This window comes from Thalia democratica, chromosome 9 (genome assembly GCF_965202585.1).
Source record: "Thalia democratica chromosome 9, ktThaDemo2.hap1.1, whole genome shotgun sequence".
NCBI classification, from domain to species: domain Eukaryota; kingdom Metazoa; phylum Chordata; class Thaliacea; order Salpida; family Salpidae; genus Thalia; species Thalia democratica.
Window position 1 is genome coordinate 12,509,822 of NC_139173.1, and position 23,146 is coordinate 12,532,967.

At 25.5% G+C, this 23,146-nt stretch overlaps 1 protein-coding gene across 2 annotated transcripts; it reads right to left on the reverse strand.

Moving 5' to 3' along the window:
* Window positions 1–1,703: 1,703 nt before the first annotated feature.
* LOC145844142 (uncharacterized) lies at window positions 1,704–19,192 on the reverse strand. 2 transcript variants are annotated; one of them, XM_082951502.1, is made up of 10 exons: window positions 19,037–19,192; window positions 13,876–13,995; window positions 12,836–12,890; window positions 12,470–12,514; window positions 12,296–12,340; window positions 11,406–11,450; window positions 11,168–11,233; window positions 7,169–7,235; window positions 4,361–4,435; window positions 1,704–1,801 (listed from the first exon to the last, which is right to left on the reverse strand). In XM_082951502.1, the coding sequence occupies exons 1-10, from the start codon at window positions 19,184–19,186 to the stop codon at window positions 1,780–1,782; spliced, it is 690 nt and encodes a 229-aa protein (XP_082807628.1). In that variant the 5' UTR covers window positions 19,187–19,192; the 3' UTR covers window positions 1,704–1,779. The 2 variants fall into 2 exon arrangements, with proteins under 2 accessions (XP_082807628.1, XP_082807629.1); XM_082951503.1 differs by lacking the exon at window positions 11,168–11,233.
* Window positions 19,193–23,146: the final 3,954 nt, after the last annotated feature.

Here is a 23,146-nt window from a genome sequence, read left to right on the forward strand (position 1 = left end):
ATTATAAGCTTTATATGCTGTAGTACGTATGACAGATTACTATAAAGCAATTTTGATTTTATGATTTTAACAACTATTCTTTAATAACTAACAATATAAGAACAGCAATTTGAATTTTTTTTTGAAATTTGTTCATGTTTTGTTTCTTGAAACTCTCGTTTGCAGACATAGACCATTTGATAATAAACGTTTTTTGTTACGAGCGTGAACTTAGCTTGAGAGCGTTTTTTAGGAATTTTATAAAAATGTCCAAACTTAATACCCAATTATGTCTTTATCTTAAAAGCTAATTAAAAATTTTTTTTTTATTCTAAAGAATGGTCCTTTACATTTAATTAAAAAAAAATCTATTGAACTGGGGTTTGACTTTTTAAATGGGGCCCCTTTAAAAATTTTGAGTTTTTTTCTAGTTTATTATTTATACAACGTTTTCTTAAAAATTTTTTTTTTTTTTCAAAATTTTTTTTTATACATACTTATTAAAATGAGTTTAATGATGTTGTAATTTTTTTTTTCAATTTTTTTTTATACCACAATTCTAAATAAACTTTTCAGAAAAATTATAATTTTGCACAATTTTTGTTGTTCAGATATACAATCTTTTATGCAAAAATAAAATAGTTTTTTAGTAATTTTTATTTTTAACAGACTTGCATAGTTATGTTTTATGATGTTGTGACATTTTTTCCCAGTTTATTATTGCTTTTAAAATACATGACCCATACAAGTTTTACCTAAATTCTTAGCAAGGCTATTTGAGGGATTTCTTGATAAAGTGCTAAGAGTTGAGGTACTACTTGTAGGGGTCATATATTTTAAAAGCAATATCAAACTGGGAAAAAAATATCACAACATCATTAAACATTACTATAAAAGTCTGTTATAAATAATAATTACTAAAAAAATTTTTTTTTTTTGCATCCGTTCTTTAGAATAAAAAAAAAAGTTTTAATTAGCTATTAAGATAAGGACATAATTGGGTCTTAAGTTTGGACATTTTTATAAAATTCCTAAAAAACGCTCTCAAGCTATGTTACGCTCGTTTTTTTGTTAGCCTCTTCGAAAAGACAAGTATAAATAAGTGCTGATTTTGTAAAAGGAAAAGTGTGAAATGTTTAAAAGGAGTTGGAAAAATGTATTTTACTTTAGATAAAGCATTATGAACAAAACTAAAATTTTGGATTTAGAAAAGTTTAAAAACACATTGAACCTGTCTAAAATTAATTATATCCCAGAATTTTTCATTAACTTTTTTAGATATGAATATTATCCAGTGTTGAAAATGTTCATTTTAATGTTATTATAAGAAAATAAACTCACGAAATTATTCTTTCAAGAATTAATTTTACAAACTAAGTTTCGGTCAAAGACCTCGTCAGTGCTAAAATAAATCTAAAAAGGTATGTGACAGTCATGGAAAATAACATTTAAACAATTAAATTAAAATAAAAACAAGTTTTTACTCAAAATTTTTACTTAAAAAACTAAACAAATTAAATTTTAATATTAAGATTGAGTTTAAGGTAAGGTTTAAATTTTAGTTAAGTTTAAAATCAATATAACAACAATAATAATAATAAAAGCTGTATGTAGCTTTCTTTTTTCTTCTAGTTAATTTTCAACTTAAATATTAATTAAGTAAAAATGTAGTTAATAAAGTGAGCTAATAGTTGAGGTGCATTTTAACGTAGCTTACTTTAATTCTGACGTAACTATTTTTAAAATTTAAACAATCTTGTGCTTGTTATAGCTATGAAAATTTGAAATCCTGCCCGAATGCTAAGAAGAATCAGATCGAATGCTAAGAAGAAAATAAACTAAAATAAACTAATATATTGAAAATTAGTTATTTTTTTTGAATATCAAATTCATTGTTTAATTAAACTAAATGTTAGTTTTTGCTTATAAAATAGTATTAATACTGTAAAATACACTATACAAGTAATTTTTAAAACTATTAGTAATAAAGTAATACTAAATTATAATCTGATACAATTACTTAAAAACAAATTTTGACCGAAAATTAAAAGCAAATTCTGAATTAAACCAAATATAATATTTATTTCTTTATTAATAAAAAACTGACCAGAATACAGTTTATATGAATATATAAACAACATGAAACCCACTATAGCTCTAAAATATTGTTTTTAGAAATTTCTACACGCTTTGAACCCTACATAATTATACACAATGCTTTGTTCAAAAACTGAAATAGACGAGTTTGCCGTGAAATTCCCGGCTTATAAATTATGTTTGTTAAATGTTTACAAAGCTTGAGAACAAAAATGGACGGAAGAAAAAGAGATACTGGACGCAGTGTTTGAGGAAACAAAAGAAGAAATTATTTAAATTGAAAAAAAAATTCTAGATGAAAACTTGGTAAACAGCAAGACATTAAATAAAGCGGGAAGCGAGAAGTACAAGCTTGAAGCTTTGGAAAGCACCGATCCCGATTACGACCTGATTGATATAAAAGCCCTGAATTTGTTCGACGCTTTTCCAATGTTTGATAATGCCAACGTTGAATAACACAAAGTTAATCCGACGGACGCCAGCAGACACGAGTGCGACACTTCGGAGCGATCAAACCTGCTCCTGCAGTACGGTACGAAGGGATTGGGAGCAAAAAGAATTTTAAAGGAATGATCAGATCTTCGACGGGTGGATAGTTCGGTCCGAGTTTTAACTGACAGTTAACTGACAGTTTTCAAGCAGCTTACAACTACGCTTATTGCTTTGCAAATGTTCGGGAGTACCTGAAATAAAGCGCGTGCATTTTAGTGAGTGAAGTGAAAGAAACGAAAGAGTTGGTAAAAAAACAAGAAGGAGAAACAGTAAATGGATGGAACTTATATAAAAACGATAGCTACCAAAAGTATTTTAGTCAAAAGTTTATAATGCAATTTTTTGACTGGAGAACGAAAACGAAAATAGTTATAAACGAAGATCTCTCACAAATGAAGTATGACATTGAAAACACCCTAATCATTCAGGGTACATTTAACGTAGAACAAATTGATGCGAAAGTAATGACACAGTTAGACCTGCTTACTTCATTTTGATTCAAGAAGATACAAGTATGGACAATTAATTTTGGGAAGTTCCCATATGTGAAACTTATTACTAAATTCAACTTAAAGCTTACGCAACTTTGACAGTATTTAATAAGCTTTGACTTAAAATTTATAATTTTTACAAGGGATTTCTGTCAATTTTTTTGTTATAATACAGTCTATGTTTTTTTTTTTTAAATTTCATTAGTTTTACACATTTCTAATAAAACTAATTTTATATACGGGATAAGTTGTGTCTAATGTCATATTTCAAATATAAAACCACTGATAATTAGTATTATTATTTAACAAAAAAAACTATTTTATACTGTGTAATATTAAACTAGGATGGAAAACGAATGGCCCGCGGGCCGGATCCGGAAGTGAAAATGACCAGCCTACCAATATTATAAAGTTTTAGAGGAATTCGGCCGTGAAAGATTTTTCAGGTCAAAATAAAAATAATGAAGTTTTGAAATTTTGAAAGGTTTTAATTTTTTTATATTAAACAAAATACTAAAAAATCATTACGAAATAAATTTAAATTGTAGTTTTCTTGGACAAGACGCTAAAGTATATCCGTTGTGTAAGACTCGATAGCCAAAAGGTCCTTCGTGCACCAGGTTCTAGGACCTATCGTCTTTTTTTGGTCGTTCAATAAACTGAAAACAAAGCTTGAAAACCAGTTTTAAAGAAGTCTAATATACTAATTCATAACAAACTTTATAAAAACAAAATTTACCCAGTTATATACAAAAAAAGCTTTTCCAGTGTTTTAGCAAAAAAAGATTTTGTTATTAAACAAGTTTGATTTTATTAACAAAGTTATATCAAAATAGCAGCGAAAAAATGCAGAAATGTTTTTTTGGTCAAAAAACAAACTAAGAAAATAAGTGGAACAGACACTAAAATTAAAACAAGGTATTAAAAAAAAAACTGTTACATTATGTTGTTAAGTTTTAATCGCTATTAATCTTATATTTATACACTTATGAAACAAAGTATTAAAATTTTACAGTTTGGTCATAAAAGTAATTCAAAAAAAATTGTTCGGATAAAAACTTTAGTTAAAAACAATAGAGAACATAATTAACAACAACTTATTAAGTTATTTAAAAATAAAGTTTCAATTCATTGATTAAAAGTGTCTAAGAAATATTTGAAAATCTAATTTTATTTACAGTTAAATTTAATTACTTGTAATTAAATTAAGCTAGTAGAAAAGCAATTTTGGTTTAAATAAAAAAGTTATGAGTGATTACAGATTTTTTTAGATTTAATTTTTTTTTTAAGTTTGTTTAAACCTGATGGGTAGCAATGGTGGTGTTTCCATTTCTTCATTGTTTTCATTTTTTGATCCGTTTTGACTTTCACCATTACTGTTTATTTAAAAACATTTAACAGCTTATATTAATATGATTTAATCTAAATAAAAGTTTCATAGTGACTAGTTTATGTTCTAGAACATAAAATGATCTGACTTCAAAGATGAATTTTCAGTAGAAGCTTTTTAGGTGAAGATTAAAAGAAACTATAAAGTAAATAAAATTCTAAGTGTTTTACAGAGCTTGTGCAGCTAGTTTAACAACAGAACTTTTAATGATAGTGAAAAAGTGAAAAGTATTAGAAACTAGATTCAATAAGTATTACTTATAGTTCTATTTAGTTAATTTTTGTATACGAAAACACTATTTATAATATTTCAAATTAACTCTTTAATATATTGTCAATAAAAGTCAAATTTTTTTGCCAAAACTTAAAATTATTTTTATTCTCCGGTATTTAGGTTTTTATATTATATAATAAATGTAATAATTCTATAGTATATATGAGAAAAAAAAGAAACTGCTTTACACGTGGTTTAAACTTAATGCTTAATTCACGAAGTTATTTAGAAATTCTAGAGTTAATTATCTCTTACTAAATAATTTTACTGCAAAGTTAGTTGTTAACTTTTAAAATGTATATGAGAAGTAATTTTATGAAATTTATAAAAGTTATAAGAAGTCATCTTAAAACTTTATTGTAAGCAACTACAAATTGGTTTTATTATTTTAGTCTACAAAATTGTCTAAAACGAAACCATACCATACACATGTGTTTATTTTAATTAAAATTATCTTTAAACTTTATGATAAATTCTGCATGTAGACTTGCTTTACCTTTGCCTAGTTTAGCCATAGCTACAAATTTTGATATAAGCAAAGCTTGTGTAGTCTTGCTTGGATCTATTTTGTTAGTAACTATGTACTTATAGTTGATAAAATAGATTATTCTTATACCTTAACTTTAGTCAGACCTTTAGTCTTTAAACACCGTTCTTATATCTTAATCGTATTTAGGAATCGAGAAGTGTTTACCATAAATATAGTATTTTAAATATCAATTACTTTGAATTTTTTTTAGTTAATTTACGTATTTTTATCATCGTAGTTATACGCATATAAATTAAGTTTAGACAAAGTTTTGTTAAACTATATCTTTAATCAATATACAAAAACAAAAAGGCTAACTTTTTGCAAAGCTGAAAAATATTAAATGATAAAGAAAGTATTTCAATAGTATAGTATTTTAGTAAGTAAAATAAGAAAAACAAAAATAAATAAGTTATATTACTAAAAAACTACACTACTTTAAATAAATGATATTTATAAAAAAATGTATGTTGTTGTAAATTACTTACCTTAAGTTACTTATTTAAACGTTTAGTAATTGAGCTAATTGATATAGTTAATAGTGTTTGTACAATATTACAAAAACGAAGTTTACTATCTAGTCTTGGACAAGACGTTAAATTGTGTTCAAAAAGTGTACGAAAAGTTGTTAACCGAAAGGTTTTTTCGTGCACCAGGTCCTTTGACCAAATATTTTTAGCGGTTTTGTTTGTCGTTTAACAAAAATGTATCTAATTATTTTTAAAACCTTTAGAATAAGACTATTAAACCCACATGAAATAAAAAATAAAAACGCTATTAAAATTTCAAAGTTAGTTTTTATTAAAAATTATGCGTCAAATATTACCAAGAGGAGCTAAAATGTGAATTTAAAAATCAAAGTTACATATAGAAATATAAGTTTTGCTCAAGATCTTTAAGAATGTTAACAAATTAATGATCTTGCTTTTACTAACAACATTTTTCTACACTTAAGTATTACTACTTTAATAAATATTTTATTGTAAATAAAACTCAAAGTGAATTTTATAACTAAGAAAGCATATAAAATGTTTTAAGTGATTTGCAAACATAGTATATGTAGGTTTTTCTTCTTTAGTTTTGCATTAAAGAACTTTTTACTTTAAAACTTACTGTTTTAAATCTGAATAAAAACTTCATAATTTAGTCTATTAAAAACAGTAAAAAACTAAAGGATTATAGATTTTCTTAAAAAAAAATATAAAGTTGGATTAATAAATTTAGATTGAATAATTTTGATAATCAAATTAAGAACAAAAACTTATGAATAAATTTAAAAGGTTCACAGATTCCTCGTAAGCTTTTCCATCGGTGTACATAATTGTTTAGAACAAATTAAAAAAATTAGACGTTAAAAGTTTTGAGACTATAGTCAATGTGTATACAAAGTTGTTTAGTTTATTTTTTGTGAAAAAAATATCTTAATAAAATTCGGTTCTAAAAGCTCTATTCTGTAATAATTTAAAGTACGCAAAAAAAAAACTTGATTAAATATATGCTTTATTTTATAGTCTGTTTTGAAGCTCGTATAAAAGCATTTGTTATAACAAATTAACGAAGTTAAATCTGGTTGAAAAATTGCACTTTTGTATGTTTTTTGACCCCAGTTTTACTCCTCTGGATACTAACTTTTGACTATTAGTTTGAAAAAAAGTTTTATGTTATTTCTAAACAGATAGAAAGTTACGCAAAAATCTGAACAAACTCGCTAAAGAAAATTCACATAACTTTTATGAAAATATTTTTTTCTTATTTCTTATTTTAAATAAAATATCGTCTCTTAATAAAGAAGTCCATTTAGTATGATAAAAAAGAAAAATGTGGTAAAACAAAGTGGATTTTTTTTGTCGCAAATTTTTACTTTAAGTAAAGGTATAATTTTCTACATAAGTTTTACTCAAACAAAGTTTTACTTACTTTTTCTTCAACTTTCTGACGAAATAAACTCCTACTAAGAATGATAAAACGACGATTATTAATGAACCTATAAAAAATAAAGTTTTTTGTAAACTTCTAAAAAACTCTGTAGTTGTTTTACTGAAAGTTTATAACTTGTACTTTTGAAATAACTTTTTTTTAAACTATGTGTTTTATACAATACTGTTTACAAACTACTATTAGAGATACTAATAAAAAGTACTTCAAATAGGTAATTAAATTATTAATGAGTAAAACAAGTAGACAAAATAGTGATAAAAGATAATTAGACTGTATTTTAGAAAAATGTTTAATATATGCTAAAAACCCGTGGCTAAAAAAAGAAGCAAAGCTATTACTTCTAAAGGTAAAGGTAACAACCCTAACCAGGCTGGGTCTGTTACAAATGGTGACCCGGATTTTAAAAGGGCCATGGGATCTCCTGATACTACGGATGTAGGAAGACCAAACTCTTTAAATTTAAGAAATGGCAGTAGTGTCATGATGGCGGAAACTTAACTTTTACATCAAGAAATCCAACAACAACTTTAGAGGATGAAGTAAAAGAGTTAAGGTTGGTGAATGAAGAACTGGAAAGAAAAAAGGCAGCTAGAGCATTAGAAGATGAATTACAACAGCTGCGGCGCAGAAACCAAGAGCTAACCAAGCAAATGTTTCAAGTTGATCAGAGTGAAGAAATAGGTGAAAGAATAAGAACAAGTCATGAACAGTACAGTGTTGGAATTGGAAAAATTCTTTCCACAAGTGTAAGAGAACCCTTGCATTACAGTAAATCACCAAATTATTCAGCTAGAGATACTAGCATAAGTAATTTTGCTAGAGATAGTAGACAAAATCTACCTACAACTATAAGAGAACCGTTACACTTCAGGGAAAGACCAAACTACAAAGAGGTATATGAGAGTGTGTGAAGCATGAACCATGACTTAACTAGACTAGGAGATCACAGACTCAAGTGGCTGAAGGTCTTTAAATTTGACAGTGAAGATGCGAAGGCTCTGTTCTCGTACTTCGAGGAGAGAATGGTCAATCATGGCATTACTGATAACGCAGAGAAATACTGGGTGCTTCGCGAATTTTGGCCTAATAATGACACGTCAGCCTATTTATGATGCACAGAACCTAATAATAGGAACTTTAGTAGTTTACGTAGATATCTCATGGAAAAAGATGGAGTACTAACAAGGGTCTTACTGCCAAAAAAAACTACATCACTCTATCAGTGGATGTGACCTAACCAACGAAGTCAGCAAGTGGTTGATGGAATTAGAAGATAATGAAATTTTACACAAGCACACTTTCACTTGGGTTTGTTGATTTTGAAAGATATGTAATGGACATGTTTGATGCTGATTTAAAAAAAATTGGGAAGCAGCAAGGTTAGTTATTTATTCTAACAAACCTCAACAAAAACAGCAATTTACGTTTCAAAAGAGAAATGAACCACAAACTAGACAGGTCAACTATGGGTACGGACGTCCAAAAAACTCGTTTGACAGCGCTCACTATCAAAACTACAGTAACAGACATAGAAATTAGGTGAATGATGAGCCTTGTTATAGACACCGAACTCAGGGCTACAATGCTACTCGATGCGATAGCCCTAACCTATGCCCAATGAGGGAAATGTATTGCGCCATTAACATAAAAAACAGCTACCCGTCCTCCTCACAGTGAGAGGATCAGAGGATGGGGGTAAATGTCTTCTCTCAAAGACTGCTATGACTAGCAGAACCAACAAACTAAATTCAGTTGGTAGGTATTTCAAGAAAAAAAAACAAAATCAGCAGTTCTTTTACTAAAAAGAAGTAAACTGCCAGACTAAAAAGTTTTTTATGGACAAGGTTATTCTAAAAACTCATTTGACAGATTTTTTAACAAACAAAATCAGCGGTTTTCATATCAAGTAAGAAATAAAATGCCAGTTCAACAGGTCAATTACGAGCAAAGACATAATAGAAACTTCTTTGGCAAAAAATTTAAGTATCAAAACCAACTATTCTCATACCAAAGAAATGGTGAACTGCCAGTTCAACAGGTCAATTATGGGCAAGGACAGCCTAAGTCTAAACAAAACTATCATAAAGTCGAAAAGTTCTCAAGAAAATACAACCAACAAAGAAGTGATGTTTTGCAACAGCAGCAAAAAAGCAAGTCAAATTTTACTAAGACCTACCATTGTTAAAATCAGTTGTCAAATCAGCAAAAACAAAGTTTAACGAAAGCAACAGCACCAATAAGCATAACAAAAAAGAAGAGTACAACTCACAATATGCCTACTACTGATGAAAAAGTTATCAGACCCCGCAAGATATCACCCACTAATTTGAATTTTGGTTCAAAAAAGCTTTACTTCATTAAAAACACCTCCCAAACTTCATGTATTAATTTAAATTCCCCACATAGTAGATTGCCACCCCCTGGTTTTAATTCTAAAACTGTGAATCTTTCTCCTCAAGCTGTGCATTTTCAAAGCAACTTAATCAAATCAGCAAAATGAGCAGTTCTGGCCTGACATGAAGTTTCCAAACATATAAAAAATTGCTAACAAAAGAAGTAACCAAGTTAGCCAAATGACATCCAATATCTTCAACTCCATGTTTCAGTTGGTAAGCCTTCTGTCAACAGTCAATCTACAGTTATAAACACAATATCTTGGATTTTTTTGCTCAAAATATATTTCATGTAGCTGGAAATAATAAAATAAAATTTAGGAAATACTCATTAGTATTTGTTTGGTGAATGAGAAAATGTTTAGCGTAGGACTCGTTGCAAGGAAAGTTTTATCATTTGTGTGTACAAAGTGCTCAAGCAAGTACACCCCGACACTGGAATATCCAGCAAGGCCATGACCATTTTTGTCTCTTTCATTACCGCTGAAGCTTCAAGTTTGGCTCAGTGCAACAATTAATTCATGATCATGTCTGGTTGTAGTAAAAAAGGAAAAGGTTTGAGAAAAGGAGGCGCCAAACGCCATGTAATGTTTTTCGTGATAACATCTAGGGTATCACCAAGCCCGCCATTTGCCGATTGGCTCGTCGAGGCGGTGTCAAGCGTATTTCAGACTTGATTTACGAAGAAACTCGTAGTAGTGTGCTGAAAGTATTTTTTGAAAACGTTGTTCGTGATGCAGTCACTTATACTGAGCATGCCAAGTGTAAGATAGTCACCGCTTTGGATGTTGTATGCGCATTGAAGCGTGGAGGACGTACATTGTACGGATTCGGAGACCGAGATTGTCCTGGGAGAGATAGCCAGTGGAAGTGGATAGCAGCTAATGCTTAAAAAAGAAAAGGAACACTTCAAAGGAATGATTATTTATGTTTGTTGTGATAACGTTTTGTACTTGTTTATGTAAAAATTGTTCAGTATAAAATATTTAATTTTTAAACTTTAAGTTTATCTTTTGGTAAAAAAATTAAAAAAAACCCTCTAATGGTCTTCAGTTAGAGGATTTGAGGAGGGAAAATGTAACAAATTGTCTTTTGATATTTTTGATTTTAATTTTTACCACACTAACTTATAATTTTGCGCTAAAGAGTATTTATATTTGATTATTGATTTGTGTTATCAGTTGTTTAAAAATTTAGTTAGTGTATGTGTGTATTGCTTTTTTTTAATAAAACACTTTATCACAGTTATTGTTAGAATTTGATATATATTTTTGGCAGTAAATAGCTATTAATATTTTGTAATAAAAGTTGTAAATGAGTGATTCAGATAGTACATTCAGAGCTAAACGCTCAAAATGTGTGGCTAAAAATAGAAGCAAAGCTATTACTTCTAAGGTAAATGTAACAACCCTAACCAGGCTGGGTATGTTACAAATACACGTTAACGTTTTTTTTTAATCAATGTATTTAAATGACCCGAAAACAAAACTAAACCATAAAAAATGCAAGTAGTCACAATACTTGATTATTTAGTAAAAATAAAACTTTTTTTTTTCAACATTGTTAGTTAAAAAGAATTAATTACCTGTAAATAACAATAGAGTAGAGTTAGTTTTGCTACTACTTTTTTGTTTCCGTTTTTTGGCAGTAGCTGTTTTTATAAAGTAAAACTGAATTTATTAATAGATATGTTTTGGAATACTTTGTATATGTATATTGTATACACATACACTGTACAGTGTACTTAGCTTAATTTAGCAAAAATAATTTCTACTTCTTATCATAAAATGTTCGTTTATATTTTTAAGATGAACTTAACAAACTTGTTTGAAGAATCTGATTTGTTTTCAATGTTGTTTTTCTTTTATCTACAAAAAATTTACAAAAACTTGTATGTATTTAAATTGCATATACACAAATAGGGTAGGTGTTAAATTTGCACGTGTGCACAAAATTACACAAAAATAAAATTGCACGAAAAAATTTTTACACGAAGATACTTTTGCACGGAGGGTCAATTTTGCACAAAAACATTTTTGCATTGACATCGGGTTAAAATTTTGTTTAATTTTTTTTTAATCATAAAAATTTTTTTTTTACTTTCACTGTTACCACTAACCCTTGACCTCGGTCGGTAACTTATTTTTTCTTTATATTTTTTATTAGTTATTTTATTTATTGGTTATTTTATTTTATTGTCTTTATATTTTTAAATATTAGTTATCATTTGTTTTTTTGTTTTATTTTTACTATCACTATTACCCCTAACCCTTACCCTCAGTCGGTAGTTTTTTTTAAAAAATTTTTTTGTTTTTGTTTTTCTAGTCTTTTTTTAACAGTAAGTTTTATTAGTTTTATTTTTATTATCACTGTTACTGCTATCCCTTACCCTCGGTCAGTAACTTTTTTCTTCTCCTCGTTTTTTTTTATTAACTAATATTTTAGTTTTTATCATTTTTTTAGAACTTCTTTTTTCTCTTGTTTAATTACTCTTGTGCAAAAATGACCATCCGTGCAAAACTGTCACTCGTGCAAATTGTCTTTGTGCAATTTTGTCTCCTCGTGCAAATTTGTCTTTGTGCAATTTAGTCCCCTCGTGCAATTTTGACCCGTTCCCACACTAATACTATGTGTAGCTTCATTTAGCAAAAATTAAATACTTCTTTTTTATCGTAAAATTTTAGTTTTTGTTCTTAAGATGATTTAAACAAACTTGTTTGCAGAATTTGATTTGATTTCGTTGTCGTTTCTCTTTTTTCTAAAAATAAAAATTGACAAGAACTTTTATAGGTTTACACATTCTTTATAAATAGCTTCATTTAGCGAAAATTTTATAGTAATACTTTTTATATTGAAATATTTGTTTATATTTTGAGATGAAACAAACTTGTTTGAAGAATCTGATTTGATTTCGTTGTTGCTTCTTTTTTTTCTAAAAAGTTGTTTTACTACAAGGAATTTAAAAGTCTTTATATATGACAAAAAAAAACTGTTTAATAATTTACGATACTTTCAATTCAAATGATAAGTTGTTTTCAAAATGCTATAAAAAATTTAAGTTAATGGTTTTGTAACATATTAAAACTAGTAGTTTAATACTTACATATATGCATAATTATTAAAATATTTTTTAAAAACTATTTTTTTTACATAGTGTTTATAAAATGTATGATTTACTCAATAAAATACCGTGAAGTTGTTACATGAAACAAACCATTTTTATAAAAAATATAAATAAAAACAACTTATTTACCGATGCAGTCGTTTTGAAAAGTATTTCGATGTATAAGGCAACCATTTAATTCATTCTGTGAACAAATTCTTAATTTTTTTTATTATCTAGATATTACTATAAGTAAATAAAGTATAGATTATTTGGAATACTAAATACTACAAAAGTTTAAAAACTAAAGCAGATTGTAATCAGAGTATCTACTTTGTAAAATTTTGTTTTCTTAAAACTTATACTGAGTTGTTAAAGAAAACGTTCAATACCACATTAGCAAAAAATAAACGCTTTAGAATATTCTTAAAATTCATTTGTAAATATATTTTTGGTCATTTTGCTTTACTAAATAGTTGATACCAGTTTTGATGATGTTATTTTTGATAATATTGAAAAAAAATACTTGCTACTTTTATAATTAAGATAACTAAAAAATAAAAATAAACGTTTCTAAAGTTTAATATTTCATTCGTTCTAAACCTAAATATTTTTAACTTTGAATTTGCAAGTTTTTAAAAGTTAAATTTCTCACATAGTATTTTTTCTTCTTATTTTTTAATATTATAACAGCAAAAAAAAGACATTCAGTTTAAATGATGGTAAATTGAAAATCTGTCAGTCAAAAATGTATAAAATAAAAAATATTTTGTTATATTTAAATTTGAATTTAAGTGCTTTATAGGCAAAGTAGAGCAATATGTATATAATATAAAACAAAGTAAGAAATACATTCGAGTAAGCAAAATAATAAAAGCAGCTAAAAGATTAAAAACAAAGAAAATAAATTTAAAACTATAAGATTGAAGTAGTAAATTAAAATAATTATTAAAAAATAACGAATAAAACAAATACTGTATACAACTTAAGTAGAATACTTTTGACATAGTAATAAACTTTATTAGTATCTTTCTAACATACACAAAATAAATTTTAAAATGAAAAGGTAATATTTTTAATATGCTTAAACTGTAGTAGTAATTTTACCGTACTGTACAACTTTAAAAAAAATAAATAGTCAAAAAACTGTAAGGTTTTACTGAAAAAAAGTAGCAAAAGTGTAAGCTAACCCCGGTTAAACTAAAATCACAGTCACACTTCGTAAGATCCGTTTTTCTATCAAACCATTTAAGAAGTTTTCTGCAGTCTTCTTTATCCTTTTCTTTAATTGAACAAAATTTACTCGAAGTCTGCAATTTATTTAATAGCGCTAAATAGTTTAAATTTTATCTTTAAGATTATAAATTAATAAAATCTCAAATAATAATAATTTGTATAAAAAATAAACTATAATAACTTAAATTTTTAGAACAATATTTCAATGCATTGTAAAAAATCAATTTTAATATCATTAGTAATTGTTTTTTAGGTACGCTTAATAGAAAAAAATTTGAGTTAAGTTATAAGTTGTTTTTAAAACATCGGATTTTAAATAACTTTCTGAGTTCTCTCAAATGTCTTTTGAGTTGTTATAAAAAAAAGTTATTTATTTAAGAAGTCTTGAGAAACGCTTTTAAAAATAGAAATTTCTAAAGTCTTGTTTAATCGTAAACAGAAACTATTATTTTTATCATTCTACTTTAACCATGACATATTAAATTTGTTTCTTTTTAGTTGTTTGAAGCACTTTTTCTTAACTAAAAACCAAGGCTAATAAAAGTTATTTAGTTTGTTTGTAGCTAAACTTGGTTACACTTTGTACACAAAAAAACTAAAAAAAAAAAAGACAATATTTAATAACTTTATTATATATGGTCTCCCTAAATCTAATATTTTTGTTAGAAAGTAGTAAAAGCGATACTCAAAATTATTTTATGCTCAATAAAGTAAATTTCTCATAATGTTATATAAAAAAGATTATTGGTATAACACTAATCAAAAATATTTTTTGAATCCTATAACAAAATAGATCTTTATATTTTAATCTATAAAAATGATTGAAATGAAAAAAAAAACGGCTGTTTAACACAAACGGTCAATGAAGTAATTATTGCTATAGAGTTTGTAAGTAAAAGAACTTGATTGTTCTTTAAAAATGTTTAATTTTTGTTTATATTTAAATGCATTTTTTAATAAAAAAGCAACAAACATATTTTTCAAAACTTGTTCTATAGAGGTAACATAAACTTTAAACTTTTGTTTTCTGTTTTAAAAATTAGACAAACTTTTTTTAATGAATACTATACGGTAGTTGTTCTAATCGACAGACGCAAAAGTATATTAAAAGAAATGAGCTCAAATGTATGACCAAGAAGTCTAGTGTATAAAAACAACTTGATCTTTAGCCAAACATGTTTTTTTTTTCTAAAACTATTACGCAAAATTTCACTAGAACTGTTTTGTAATAGTAAAAATTTATTAAATTTCAAAAGAAGAAAGACATATACATAAAACTAATAAAACAAAATACAACACTCACTAAGTAACAACTTTACATGGTTATTTATATAATTAAATGGTAGAATCTGCATCAAAATATAAGCTTTAGCAAATTTATACAAAATTAATTTATTGCAAGCGCTTTTTATAAACTTCTTACAAGTTAATACGCCTGAGTTTATAATTGTAAGCAAATTTTTTTTCTACCATTTATATAATATTTTTGTATTATAATATTTTGAGTTACGTGTAATACATTCTTTAGTACTCTACACTTTGTTTTGTAAAATTTCTTTGTTTTTTATTAACAATATTTTTTACACAGTCTAAAATGGGAACGGGTCAAATATGAACGAAGACACTATTGCACAAAGGGGCATTTTTGCAAGAAGACACTTTTGCATGAAGGGTTACTTTGCACAAGGGGTCACTTTTGCACGAAGACACTTTTGCATAAAGGGTCAATTTTGAACGAAGAGTCATTTTTTCACGAGAGTTAAACCTACTTTTTTTCATTAAAACCTTACAGTTTTTTGTCTGTTTATTTTTAAAAAAGTTTTACAGTACGGTAAAATTACCACTACAGTTTAAGCATCTTATTACCTTTTCATTTTCAAGTTTATTTTGTATAGGTTAGAAATATACTAATAAAGTTTATTACTATGTCAAAAGTATTCGACTAAGATTGTATATAGTATTTGTTTTATTCGTTATTTTTTAATAGTTATTTTAATTTACTACTTCAATCTTATAGTCTTAAATTTTTAGCTGCTTTTATTTATTTTGGATACTCGAATGTATTGCTTACTTTGTTTAACCGAAAGGTTTTTTCGTACACCAGGTCCTTGGACCAAATATTTGAGCGCTTTTTTTTCGTTCAATAAACAATAGTAGTGTTCAAATAAAAAATTTTTTCAATTTTTATATTATATACATATTGCTCTACTTTGCCTATAAAGCACTTAAATTCAAATTTAAATATAACAAAATATTTTTTATTTTTTATTTTATAAATTTTTGACTGACAGATTTTCAATTTACCATCATTTAAACTGAATGTCTTTTTTTTGCTGTTATAAAGTTAAAAAATAAGAAGAAAAATACTATGTGAGAAATTTAACTTTTATAAACTTGGAAATTTAAAGTAAAAAAATATTTAGGCATTTTTTCACGAGAGTTAAAAAAAATTCTAAAATAAAAAGAATATCTTAACAAAAAAAAAAAAAAGAGGAATGAAAACTTACCGACCGAGGGTAAGGGTTAGGGGTAACAGTGATAGTAAAAACACAAAGAATATATAAAATGATAAATATAAATTAATAATAAGAAAAAGCAAAAAAATATTAAATTAATTAATAAAAGAAGAAAACAAAAGTTACCGACCAAGGGTAAGAGTTAGGGGTAACAGTGGTAGTTAAGTAAAAAAGTAAAAGTAAAATAAAATTGACAAAAAAAAAAGATTATTTAATTTTTTTGTTCAACCCGTACAAAAGTGTCCTCGTGCAAAAGTGAACCTTCGTGCAAGAATGTCCTATCGTGCATATTTGAAACCCATTCGTCCAAAATATTTAAAAAACAGTGCGTAGTGTGAAGCTGAATGACCACGAATGTCTTACATTACGTCAATTTCTTTATCGTGTTCAATAAATTCTAACTATTGAACTAAATACTTTACTAATACTTTAAAATTTAAGTTTTTACTTGTCCTAGTCCATAGATGAAAATATATAAATGCCCTGAAAATTAAAAAAATTTTGTCCATGTTTATTCTTATATATTTTTGGTAAAAGGTAATTTTTATAGAAGATCTGGTTGAATGCTTAATGGCTATTTACTTTATCAACATTTCAAGTTTAACTACCAAAATAATACTTTTAAGTTTATTCATAATATACCTAGCTGGTATCTAAGTAAGTTTTTAATAATTAAAACTACAGTTGTTTTATAAGGCTTCTTAAATTTTTATCACATCCTTTATTATAAAAATATTTAAGTGCATTGTATTCATTAGTTTTAGATTTGTTTGTTCAACACCAAAACAGTAAACTGTATATAATATGATTAATGTAAGTTGATTAGATATTAAATACAAAGATTTTTCGTAAAAACGAACACTACCTTGTCTTTAAAAAATAGTATTTTTTATTGAACAACAAAAAATGGGTCAAAAAAATATTTGGTTTTAGGACCTAGTGTATGAAGGAACCTTTCGGTTATCGAGTCGTACACCACTTGGAAACAGTTAAGCGTCATTGTCCATGACGAAACAACAATTCAAATAAAGTTTTCAGATAATAACATGTAAAACTTTAAATATAAAGTTCTAGTTTAAGTAATTTTTACTAAGTTGTTTTATTGTTGTGCTATTTTTGTTTGAAGTTATACCATTTTATACTGCAATGTATTTAGGTTTAAGTTAATAAAAAAACTAAGTATAATTTTCTTATATAAAACTTATTTTATATTTTGTTGACACTTAAAAAAAAAAATTAAGTTAGAGCTTTGTTTAAATTTTAGTTTTTCATGTCTAATTATGTAATATATAACAAAACTTTCTTCATTGATCTCTTTCAGTTTTATTAATAATGCTTATATGAAACAAATAAGTAAATTAAAAAAAAAACTTTGATATAAATAAAATTGTGAGTTTCAGTTTAAAATGTTTTTATGAAATATTTTTTTTAAATATACAAACTAGTATAAACTATCGGATTCTGCTGCATTAAAAAAACTGACTATTCTTAAAATTTATTTGATAAAGCTAATAAAATGGAATTAAAAAACTCTTGGCACTTAATACATTGTTTTCTGTTTAAATTGATAAAGCATAACATTCAAACACCTTATTTAAGAACTATAGCCTATTGTATTGTTTTTGTTTAGTTTTATTTATTGAATATTATATAAGGGTTGTTGCACGGTAAACCAGTGCTTTTAAACATTATACTATTATTTTTTTGCAACCAGTAGAGATCGCAATTTTTAATAAAACTTAATATTTTTTCTGTCAAACCAATTTTTTCTTTTAATTAATCCATGTGACCTATTACACTATCTATATTCATACTACTGATTAGATTGCAACTGTGTAGTATTCTTGTAAAATACAAATATTTGGAGCATTTGAAAAGAAAAAAGGTTAGGTTTGAGCTGTTGAACTAATATTTATATACTAGCATAAAAATTGTCTTGAAGTAATTTAACTAAAGTAAATTTTTTATAAAATTTTTAATACTTGTTTTTTTTTCAACGTATTAAGTATAATATATTATTAGGTAGTGCTTTAAAATTTAACAGATAAAATTTACAGAAATGTACGCAATAGGTATTTGCAGAAGAAATTAATATTTTTCTTACCAAGTTTTTAAGTACCTATTTTTACTACTGAAAATATATGTTTAAACCTAATATTTTAAATATAACGAAATATTCTACTTAGTTAGACAAAAAAAGTGTACATTATTTTATTTTTTTAATAATAAAATAAAAACTTAAGCTAAATAGTAGCAACTTTACATTTAATTATTTATATCAGCTAATGATTTAAGTTTTCAAAACTTTTGGCAATAAGTATATCAAGAGCTTAGTATTTACTTATCAACATATTTTTTTATATACTTTATAAAAATCTCTACTACAAATCTAAAAAAAAAAAAAAAGCTACATTCTAGACTGGACCAACACTACTAAAATCTCTAAGTACTTATCATATTTATTGTTCTTTTAACTTTCTAGAATAGTAGTTATAAATTAATGTGTTTTCATTTAGAAATTATTAAATTAGGTTGTTGCTTCATGCGATTTTACTTATTGATAATCTAGATCATAACTTAATACGTTAATAATTTTTACCTGGCATTTTGCTTCAAATTTTATCAAAATTCTTCTACAGTCTTTTTGTTTTTTTTTGCATTCGCTCCTAACAGAAGTACATGAACTTTGAATTTGTAATACAGTTATTGATGACAAAATGAATATTTGTATTAAATTAGTTGTTAACATTATACATTATCTGTATTTGTAAAGATAATTAAAAAAAAACTATGTTCTTAGTTCCTTATTACTTTGAAAAAAGTTGATTAATGTTAACCATACTATACATTTTTATTTAGATCATTAGTATTCAAAATCATTTTTTACTTCCGATTTTAGGTTTTTTTTTTAAACATTTCAGAAACGCCTTTTACTTCTACATTTAATGTTACAATAGTTGATAAAATTAAAAGTTATTAATGATATATAAGAACTTTATATATACAAGAACAAAATAGCAAATATAGTCAAAAAAAAAGTTAGTGTAAGAGTAGTTTATAAATTAAATATCTTTATTGAGGTATATTTGTTTAACAACTTTAAAATAAAACTTAATAAATAATTTTTAATAATATCTAGTTTTCAAACTTATTAATTCAAAATTCCTTTCACAAAACAATGCTTCACTCAGTTAAACAATATGATTAATGAAATGTTCAGTTACTTTTAAGTTTTTGAAGTTAAAGTAGACAGTCAGGAAGACATAAACTGTAAAGAATATCTAACTATTTAAAAATTGTTCAAAAATTTACTGTTAAATGTTTTATTTTTACTTTGTAGTTAAAACTGTAGAAACTAAAGTGTAAGTAAAAAAAAAGTATTGACATCTTATGAAACTTATACTTTTGTATTGACGTTTTATGTTTTCTAACTAACAATATAAAAATTGTTTTTTTTTTGCTTTTTATAAAAATATTAAGACATTAGAAATATCACAACAACAAATAAGATTGATAATCTAAATTTTTGTAAAAAATTTTTTGTACAGGTATAAAAAAACTACTATGGCACACCAAAATTTAAAAAAAAGAAATAGTTACTTATGATAAAATAAATCTATTAGCTGCGTTGATAAAACCTGAGTCACGAAATGAGTAAGGTATTTAAAAAGTTTCTAAAAAGATTAAACTAAATTACAAGACTTGTTTCAATATTAAACTTTTACTTCAGCGTTTTAAACTAACTTAAAGCTGTCTAAAAAGTTTTTAACTATTCTTACACATTGCTTTAGTTAGAGTACTTGCATAAAGATTCTTTTTTAATTTTTTACAAATTTATAAAGATTAATTATACTAAAAACAGCTATCATTATAACATTGTTCTATCAACTAAATTTTAAACAATGTTACTTAAGGTATTATCTTAAAAAGCTTTACAAGTTGTAAGTAGCAACATTAGGCAATAAAGTTTCATGTTTTTTCTTGGAAACATTGTAAATGATTTGCAGTACCTCGTTTGTAGAATTTAATACATTAGACTTTTTTTTTCAAACGAACATCTGGTTTACACAGAAAATCAGTTTCATTTTATCGAAAACACACTGACGTAAGAAATAGAAGCTTTTTCTCATGAGACATTTAAATCAATAAAAAGTTTATTTGTGACAAAATGCAGCAACTTTTGTTAAAAATTAGAGTTTTAAAAAACCAATATTTTCAATTTGTAGATGATAGGAAGTTTGAAAAAAAAGTATTAAATAGTTCTTTTAAATTCAAGCTATTATTAAATTTTATTTATCTATATATTTGATAGGTTTTTAATAGTAATAACTTACTTCTGTAAAAAAAATTGTCTTGATATTGTAAACATATTTGATCTACGTTGAATATATTTCGTTATCTTACTTTGTAAAGCTTATCAATTATTATAAATAAGAGTTTCATAGTATTTTTCGAAAGTAGATTACAAATTTTTCAAATCATAAAAAGCACATTATACTTAAAAAAAGTCTTATATTTTAAAGCTTGTATTAAAATCTCGTAAATACCTACTTTTTATTCGGCCGTTAAGAAAGCCATGAGGATGGAATAGAATAGTTTCTTCTCTTTTCGTAACTTAAAATATATACTTTAGCTCACTTCAAATTAAAGATAGTTTGTTAAAGCTCTTCGAAAAGGAACTTTTTATTTATGGTTATTTATGTTAAAAAATTAATAACTTGCCTTTTTATAAAAGTTTAATGAGAGTGTTTAAAATTTTGTTCGTATAAGTAGCTTCAAACTAAGTCTGTAACATAAGTAAGTATTTTATATGACGGTTGTATGATTGTATGTATTTTTTATTAAAATCTATATCATGTTACACTAACAAAAAAACGCATAAGCTTGCTAAACACAAGAACATTTTATGGCTTACTTTTAACTAAAAATTAAAATTAAGCAAAATCTAAATTGTGAAAACTATTAAAATGTGTCGCTATATTCGAAATGCTTGTGCTTTATTAAATATTTGTAAATCTAAACCAGCATTTTTTTTAGATAAAAAACTTAACAAAAATACACTAACCTCATAGATCTTTAATAAGTAATTAGACGAACTGATTTGAAAAATAAATAATTTAAGATTAAAAATAATAAACGTAGATCATGAACTCTTTTTAATTTAAGCTATATTAAAAACTTAATTTTATTTAAGGTGGAAGGGTTTCTATAAAAAATATACCTTATACATCGAAACGTTTATATGAGCTTATAAAAATTTGTCTTTACGCTTAATTAAACAGGTTATAAATATATTTTACTTATGTTCATTTTCCCAAGTTTTGACAATGAAATGTGTTTAGGTGGGTATATATAATATTGACAACATTGCATGTATGTTTCTAAATAGTTTTTAGACACAGCTAGACTTTAAGATATCTATTTAGTTTACTTTAATGTAGAGATGTAGCTGAACTAAATATTAAAAACCTTGTACACAAATGTATTTAACTGTGCTTTTTAAACTAAAAAAATAGTTTACCTTTAAACTTAGTGAAGTTTAAAAAACGTTTAAATAAAATTACAAACTAACTACATTAAAGCATTTAAAATCAGAATTTACCATATACAAATATGGAACTAAAACTTTTATTACCAAAAATTAACTAAATTGTATATTTGAAAGTATACTAGCCTAAACTATTTAATTAAGTTTCTAACTTACGTTGTTATACTATCGGTAAAACGTTGTAGTTAAAATGTTAATCCCAAGAGTTTTTAGACGAAAATTTTCAATTTAGAGTAATATTGTCTATAAACTGTATAATGTTTGTAAGTATGTCAAATATTTATTCATAGAACATTTTAAGTCTCAATTTTTAAAATTATTATATAAACGGGTTGGTTGTTTCGTCAAAATATTATACTAAATAAATTTGGCAACTAAATTTAGTTTCATATAAAGAAAATTTAAACTATTTGTAAAAAAATAATATTTAAAGTCTGTCTAATAAAAAGTTGTACGGTAATAAATTTGTTAGTAACAAAACTACAAGCATAATAAGTGTAACAAAATTTGTACCAGACATACAAGCTCGTTGTTTTTAGTAAGATGAATAAGTTCTAGACAAAATGCTAGAAAAATTATAAAAAAAGTGTTTCACGAAATTATTAATCAACGTTCTTATGAACCTAAGTTATGGAAGTAAAACTAATACTATATTATCATAACAAAACAAACAAAGGTAGACGAAAAACTGAATCAAATACCCAAGGTTTTCAAAACTCATTTATACAATCGCTCACTTGGTAACTTTTTTTTTAAATAATCGCCTACTTAATTAAATATTACTACTTTACCTGCTAAATACCCCTTATTTTTCATTCTCCTTACTAGTTAATGCCTCCTAATAACCAAATTCTCCTTAAGGGACAATATCGCCCATTTTGTGAAACCTTGGTCTAAATGTTACGGCTTAGAAAAGTTCGAGTAAAAAAAGGTTAGAAACATATTTTTGAATTCATTGAAAGAAACGTTACTCATTTAGACTATATTTAATTTTTGAACAGCTTTTTTCCGGTGCAAAACTTATTTAAAAATATAACAAAACACATTTCATTTTTTCTTTAAATTTATTTGAGATCTTTCGTAGTAAGTCTTATCAAAAAATATATGTTACTAAATTTAACTGAATTGAAGTTGAAATAAGAATATACTGTAGTTTAAAGT